This window comes from Equus caballus, chromosome 19, assembly GCF_041296265.1.
Source record: "Equus caballus isolate H_3958 breed thoroughbred chromosome 19, TB-T2T, whole genome shotgun sequence".
NCBI lineage: Eukaryota > Metazoa > Chordata > Mammalia > Perissodactyla > Equidae > Equus > Equus caballus.
In genome coordinates, this window is record NC_091702.1 from 2,596,982 (window position 1) to 2,604,565 (window position 7,584).

The 7,584-nt window shown below is 53.6% G+C and overlaps 1 protein-coding gene across 1 annotated transcript; it reads left to right on the forward strand.

The window, feature by feature from the left end:
* Positions 1–1,285: 1,285 nt before the first annotated feature.
* LOC138918847 (spermatogenesis-associated protein 31E1-like) lies at positions 1,286–4,937 on the forward strand. Its single transcript, XM_070242410.1, has 3 exons — positions 1,286–1,346; positions 1,808–1,861; positions 2,136–4,937. Exons 2-3 carry the CDS (start codon positions 1,845–1,847, stop codon positions 2,911–2,913), a joined length of 795 nt encoding a protein of 264 aa, XP_070098511.1. The 5' UTR covers positions 1,286–1,346; positions 1,808–1,844; the 3' UTR covers positions 2,914–4,937.
* Positions 4,938–7,584: the final 2,647 nt, after the last annotated feature.

Consider the following 7,584-nt stretch of genomic DNA (forward strand, 5'->3'; position numbering starts at 1 on the left):
CCCAAATTGTGAGAACTTCAGACTTTCAAAGGCCATGAGATAGGCGGGTTCAAACCAAGAATCCAGCAGACGCAAGGAACCAGGTGACATCTGGATTCCAGGTGGAAGGAATAGAAAAGTAGCTAAGGTCTAGAAGGCCCAGGAGGGAGGTGGGAGGCAGTTGTAGGCCAGTTGATGGCAGAGGGGCTGTGGTCCAATCTGCTTCCCTGCTGTCCCCTCCCCCCCATAGGAGCCCTTGTGACAAGGCCACAGTTCCATGATGAGGTCTGGGGTTCTAATCTCCAAGTCACTCCCAGTGCTCAGTTGCCTGAGAGTAGAACTGTATTTGAGATATGGAAACTACTATCTTATATATAAAAAGCATTGTCGTTACCTGGCTGAGCTCCAGTTCCGCTTCCTGGGTGATTAGGACCATCCTCAGCATCCTGTATGGACTCGGACTCTTCCTCCTGTTCCTTCCCTCCCTCCAGGGGGATTTGCCCTTACAACAACATTACAAAAGGAGAAAGGTCAGGAAGGTAAGAAATCCTGGACCAAGACCCACCAGAAGATGAGTCTCCCTTCTGTTTTACTCTGATTTCCACTGCTCTGAATCAACTAGAGGGACTCTGGGGATGGAAAAGAATAGGACATCATCCTTCTAGGGACAAGCCAGGTTGAGTGGGCAGGGGTGAGAGTGGGCACAAGGATTTCCATCTGAAGAACTCGGAGCAGGAGTCCCAGTGTGGCAGAGGGCTCCAGGGAAAGTCCCCAGGCCAGTGTGATCAGTGGCCAAGGACTGGATGCTGAGTGGGATCTGTGGGAAGACAGGCCCTGAGCACTGGTTCCCCAGCTGCCTTTCTGGTGCAGGTGTCTTGACCAGGCCTTCCTTCTGTCGTGGCTGATCTGAGGGCAGAGCTGAGCCCCCAAGAACCTCTAAGCAGGACCTGGAGTGGGGCTGTGGCCTCAGGAAGAAAAGTCCTCCCTGAGGAAAGCTCATAAGATTCTGTACATCTGAGAATGTGCACGTTTCTTGAGCAGAGAAACAGTGACAGAAGATCCATGCTGGGTCCCACATGGGGACCTTCTTATGATCCTCAAAGAAGGAAGACAACAAGTGTCCATTTTGTGTTCAATTCTCCACTTCAAAAGTAAGTAAAAGGGAAGAAACACCCGAGAGCCCAAGGAGCTCAGTGTAGACAGTCATCTTGCTCATGAACGCTGGGTGTCTGCAGTGGGTCGAGAGAGAGAAGAGGGAGCCTTGGGTCTCAGACCCCACAGTTTCTTGTTTTTTCTCTCATTTCAGTGTCAAGTGGAGCCGAGAGGGAGGAGCAGCAGGAATAGGAAGAAAAGGGCAGCTTTGAAAGGTAAGCTTCTGCCATTCAGCCCTGGCCTCCAGAGCTGGCCTCTATCTCCTGTCCCTGAGCACCCAGATCCAGGGGCTGGAGGATGCCAGGGGCAGAGCCTGTCCCTCAGGAAACAGAGCCCTCAGGAAGGCACCCGGGAAGGAGATGAAAACCCAGATACTTGCCAGATTCTGTGCTAGAAACCAAGGCCCAGGCCAGCAGGCGTCTGGAAATGGGTGTTGCCCAGCAGGGGCATGTGGGTTGTGGTGGAGGTGGAAGCATTTGGTCACTGACAAACCTCAACCCATCAGCAGCCATGTCAGCCCCGTCAGGGATCCTGTGGCCTTAGACACTAGTGCCTGGGCTCCAGAGTCTGACCTCAAACAGTCTCCCCTAAAGGCACATTGTACGCAGCCTCCTCTAAGAGCCCTAGGCCCCTGCCTTCTGCTATGTGACCCAGTCTCCTGATATCTACCTTACAGAGCTGGCCAGAAGGACCTGACAGAAGTGCGGGGCCAGATGCCACTTTCGCAAAGGTAAGAACTCTTGCCCTTCTCTACTGGACTTCTTGCTCCCAGAGTCTCTGATGTGGCACCAGGGCTGCAGGAAGTTTTGGGCTGAGCTGGGAGGGGAGCCATGGGGACAGGGGTGGCAAAAGGCCTGGGGTGAGGGACAACAGGAGAATTTGGTGAAGTGGAGGTGGGACCATGGAGGGCCATGGGTCTCAAGGGGCCACCCCCGCCTGGCCTGCCCTGCAGTCCCAGGGCCGTTGGCTCCTGGATGCAGCTTGTTGCCTCCTGTCTCCCACAGCTCCCCAGGGAGGCTGTCTTCTAAGGGATGCTTCCATCGCTTGTCATCTCAAGACTCCCCTGGGGAGGCCTGCAAGTCAGCATCTGCCAGAGTCCGCCAACCATGCAGGAAGCCTGTGGAAGGTGCTGCTCTCACCATGACTCCAGCACTTTTCCTTGTTCCTCTGACACAGCCCACTCTACCTTTGGCCTCCACTCTGCCAGCAGAACCTCCATCTGACTTGACCAGAATCCCGCTAAGCCGTGTTGCCATGAGCTCAGCTCCAGCTCACTCCTGTTGGCCATTTCCCAACTCAGGCCTCAGCCACATGAGCTGTCGCATTGAGTTCCTCTCCCAGTGGAACATGATCAAGGTCTTGCTCTTCCCCTGGTCATCTCACTTCGAGTCCAAGCAAGGGCACCTGTCCTGCCACCAACCAGTGCCCTCATTCTGGGGAGGCCCCACAAATAGGGAGGGAGAGACTGATAGCCCCTCAGTTGCCAACCCTGATGTCCAGAAGCTGCTTGAGACAGAAATCACAGAAAGAATACAAACGAAGGTCTGGGGAGAAGAAGAACAAGATGATCCATGCACTCCTCAGATGCTCGAAGCACACAGTATCATGTCTGAGCTGAATTTCCACTGGGACCTACCCCTCCTGTCCTTGGAGCCTGAAGATCTGAAAGCATGTGAGGCTCAACACTCCGCCCTTCCACGGTCCCCTTTTCCCCCGCAGCCACCTGTGATTCTGGGGCCCAATCGAAAGCTGACTTTGCACAGTTCATGGGAAAACCTTTGAGCCTCCTCCAGGTGACAAAGTCTTAACTTTGACAACAAAAGCATCAGTTCCCAGGCTGGCCCGTCCCCTCCCTGCTGCCTCACCTGTGTATGAGGAAAATCAGAAGGCCTTGGGAGGGACCCTACCTGGCAATGGTGGTGAGCCCTCAGAAGCCTCTCTCTTGGGACACGAGGGCCAGCTGCCTTCTCCAACCTTCACATTCAGCCTCTCAGAGAGGAAAGGTCAGAGTAGGACCGTCATGGGGGCCGAGCAAGGCCGTCTAGAGCTGAGTTCAGGGTGCCCAGTGGCCATGAATGAGCTTCAGGAAGAGAGTAGGGGTGGGACCTCACCAGAGCCCTGCCGTGGGGTGGCAACACTGGAGGGGGAGTCAGGGTCCCAGTCTTGGAGCAAGGTCAGGGGAATAGGAGACACCCTCGGGACCAAACCCCTCCAGGCCCTGCCAGAAAAGGAAGAGGTTTATCACAACAGCCCTTTCAGAAAAATGTTGAGACTCCTCCTGCCCTGCCTGAGGCCCAACAAGGAGGAAGCACCAGAGGATCCCCTTGCAAGGGCATGCCCATGTCAGCCGCCGCCCAGAGGCAGGCACGGGTCACACACAGCTCGGCGTCGGATGGCAGGGCTGTTCAGGCGCCATCGACAGTGACATCCTTTGTCTGGGTCCTGGGAGAAAACTGAGGCTTGCAGAGAACTTCTGGCCTCCCAGTCGAAGCATCGTAAAAACCATTTCAGGCCTGGGAAGCTGGACATGCCTGTTACAACAACGTTCCCTCCTCCCCAGAGCAGAGAAGAACAATGACAGAGGACAGTCCCAAACCTACCTCCAGGGACCACAACTGTCTGAATACGAGGTAATGGAACAAAACAGGCATGGCAACTGGACCTTGCCAGCCAGGCAGCCGTGGTCCCCAGCCAAACCCTGCCACCCTGGGCTGAGGGTGGCAGCTGCCTCAGCCAATCCATTACCCGCCATGCTGTCTTCAGATATGTGTCTCCTGGGATGAGTAGCCTGTGCCTCACACACCTTTCCTCGTAAGAATGCTTGTCTCCCCAAACGGGGAAGTGGAGGAACAGAAAACCTTTTTTTTCTCCTGAGTCCATCCTCTGTGCTAATGGCGTCTTCCCACCCCAATTTTCCCCGAATACATTTTTTTCTCCTTAGAGGTCGTGGCTTCTGTCTGTGCCCTGCTAGTGCTAAAAACGGGATGAGGCTCTGCCATTCCTAAGTGTCTGCTTTGGCTTCCAGAAAGGACAGGGCCATAGGGGGAGGCTGACTGCAGCATGGCTCACCTCCCCTCATCCCGACTCCCTCATTGCTCCTAAGTCCCCATCATTCCATCCTTATAAAAACAAATGGAAGCTTTAGGACATTTCCAGATGAGCAAAACCTCTAAGACCCCAGATGGGCCACGCCAGTCCTCTCCTGCATTCTCTGGCCCTTGAACTTGTGGGGCCGTATGGAGGGGGTTTGCAGAGGCTCCAAGAAGTGCAGAGATAGGTTCACAGGTCACAGAGTGGGGAGGGGAGTTTGGGGCAGATCTGGCCCTGAGTCTGGATGGGGAAGAATCTTGCCCCGCACCCCGAGCTCTTGGTGGGAATAGATGATGCTGCCCCGGGAGCCTCTTTCCATGCTGAAGCTGCCCTGGACATGGGCCTGTGCATCCCTTTCAGCCAAACGTCACCCTCCCTCTGTCCTTGTCACAGTCTGGAGCAGTAGCAACGAGGATGACTGTGCTCCGGGCTCTGAGGGCAGGCGGGGTGGGGAGCACGGATGCTGCTGTGGGCCTGTCTCCTCTGCCCAGAGCAGCACAGGGCCCTGCTCTCCTACACCTGCCTTCTCCTCCTGGGGAACGCAGCTGGGGATGAGTGTGTGGTGTCACCATCTGATGGTGGGACACTGTGCACCTAAGGTGGGACGTGGGGGAAGGAGACAAGGTGCCACCAGAGTTTAACCACTTACTTACTGAATGACAGTTTTTGATTTTTATTTTACCCCTTATAAATAAAGCTGCCATGAACTTCTTTGTGAAGGTTTTTGTGTGAACCTAAATTTTTCTGCACAGTAAATATCAATGGCAATGAGTAATGAAGGTTTGAAAATGGGCCCCCCTCCAGGAACTTAGAAAGAATACAACATGCATTAGAGGTTGAAAGGTTGAAACAGATCAGAGAGAGAAACCCTAACACCATATCTTAGATTGAGCCATTTCCTGAGGAAAATTCCATTACCTAATGCACGACAGGTGCTGAGTACGTGGGAGGGACAGGTTTCACCATATTTAACAAAACACTATCAAAACGTCTTTGTTCAAGATACCCATGACCTTTAACCTGTCAGAATCTCTTTACCCTTCATCTTCTGAGAACATTGACTAGACAGAGATCCGCACCTATGGAGCAGGTCCCCTGAATGAACTGGATTTCCACTTGAATTAATAAGAAACTGATGGTTGCTGTGGACTCAAGTTATTTGTGAATGAACAGACAACTTCAGTTTCTCATTTGAATATTAGCACAGAATCACAAGATTAAATGATAACGGAATCCCCTGAATCTGAACAGAGCAAGAAAATGTCAGTGTGTTCCCAGCCTTCCTATGGCTTCTCCAGGTCGTACCAAAGCAAGGAATATTCAATAGAAGAGAAAAGGGAAACTTTCTGAAACTCGTCTTAATATCGGAGCCACAGATGCTTCCTGTGCTTCTGTCCTCTGTTATGAACAGAGAGAGAAATCATTCATGTCTGTCAGGGAAATAATCCAATGACCCTAAATTTGGGGTGGGCAGTCTTTATTTAATACCATGGGCTCATCTCTACTATACAAACTGTTCCAGCTGGATTAGATTTTCTGGAAGAGTTTTCTCATTGATTTACATTTTAATACACATTCCCTCCTCATCCTGTCTCTGAGCTGGGAGGCAGGCCAATTCAGGGAACACGTGTGAGGCCTGAGTCATGTCAGTCCGCGCTCTGGGCAGCTGGCTTTGAGGAGGCCCTGAGTCCAGAACTCTTGTGTGGGAGAGCCTGAATGTGGGACTCTGGTCAGAGTCATACCCTAGCCAAGGGTCCCAATTAGGAGGAATGGCTCCCCATCTGATGTGCAAATCCCAGAAGGCAGCTGCTGCTTTGGGTGCTGCTCCACCTGTGTGACGAGCCCACCAGGCAGTCACAGAGCAGACTGTTCCTCTGAGTACCTGATGGTCACCCCAGTGGTGTTCCTTATGTTTCTGCTTTCATCAGCAGTAACGTGAGGTCCCAGGCTGCATCACAGAGACAGTCCAACAGCTGGCCTCCCTGGGAATGCCTGACTGAGGCCCCATTTCCTTACACTCTTCCCTGGAAAATAGTGACTTCTGTAGTCACCCAGAATCTTCAGGGAATCTTTGGCATGGTGTCTTTAAAAAGAGCCCTAATGTCGACCAAGATGGCGGGGTGAGTGGTCTTCTTTGTCTCTTCCCCTTCGAATCTACAACTAATTTGATATTCACTGATTAACAAAGGATATCCAGATAGCATCTCAAGACGCCTAAGAGACTCGTGCTGCTATACATCGGAAGGAGAACGGACTTCCCCCTGGGAGGAGGTGGAAATAGGTGAAAACTCCCTGACACCAGACCCCTGACCACTGGACAGCCTCGTACCTGCAAGAGGCTCTCTTCCAGTGGACTCCCCCATAGCGTTGCCATGCACCCAGGGTGGGAGTGTGCACTCACCAGTGGAGCGATGGTGGAAACAGGTGACAACAGCCCTACCTAAGCTCCCTGCAATTACTCCTAATCCCAGGAGGAATCTCCAGGGTCCCACGCCCACCAGCAGGGAAGGCCTCCACCCGCCATTAGCAGGGAGGACCCGCCCAGAAACCAGAACAAAGGGAAGCTCCCAGAGAGCGGATTCCCCAGCACAGCACCAGACCGCCAGCTGCTGCTGGGCCCACGGTCTCCAGCCCTGCATGGGTCAGTGAAGGGGCACCCAGACTTCCCGTGGACGTTGTTGGGGACAATGTTGGCATTCCAGCACCTGGCTCTGTGGCCCAGGTGGAGGCTCCTGGGTCCTGCACCCCCCCAAGCTTGGAAAGCCTCTGGTCACCATTAGCAGGGAGGGCCCACCCTGCATTCAGAACACCAGGAAGCTCCCTAGTGCAGAACTTCCCACAAGGCAGCAGCTTACCAGCCACCACCAGGCCCACGGATGCTGGCCATGTCCCAGATGAGGCAAGGGGCTCCCAGAGATCCTGTGAGAGGGGTGTGGAGCAGAGTGGAGCTCTGGTGAAATGGCTACATAGCCCAGGCGGGAACTTCAGGTTCCTACAGCAGCCTCAGCGAAAGCCTGGGCACAGCACTAGTGGAGAGACCCCGACTGGCAAACGCAAGGCAGGAAGAACCTGGGGCAAAATTAGCACAGCTAGGTGAGTTCACGAAAGACTGCAGAAGATACCCATATCTCTGCTGGGACCTATAGTGGACAAGTGAGATCTTGTGGGCTCTGTCAGTGACAAAGATGCGATGATAGGTGATCCTGCTCCCAGCTGCTGGGAAAGCCCATAACACAGCTGCAGACCACAAGGAGGGAGCGCATCTAAGTGGGCTGCAACAGTAGGCACCAGCAGCCTGAGGCCCCCTTGCGATTGCCCCCACAATCAACAAGAGACCCCACAGGACCACTTTGACTACGAGGA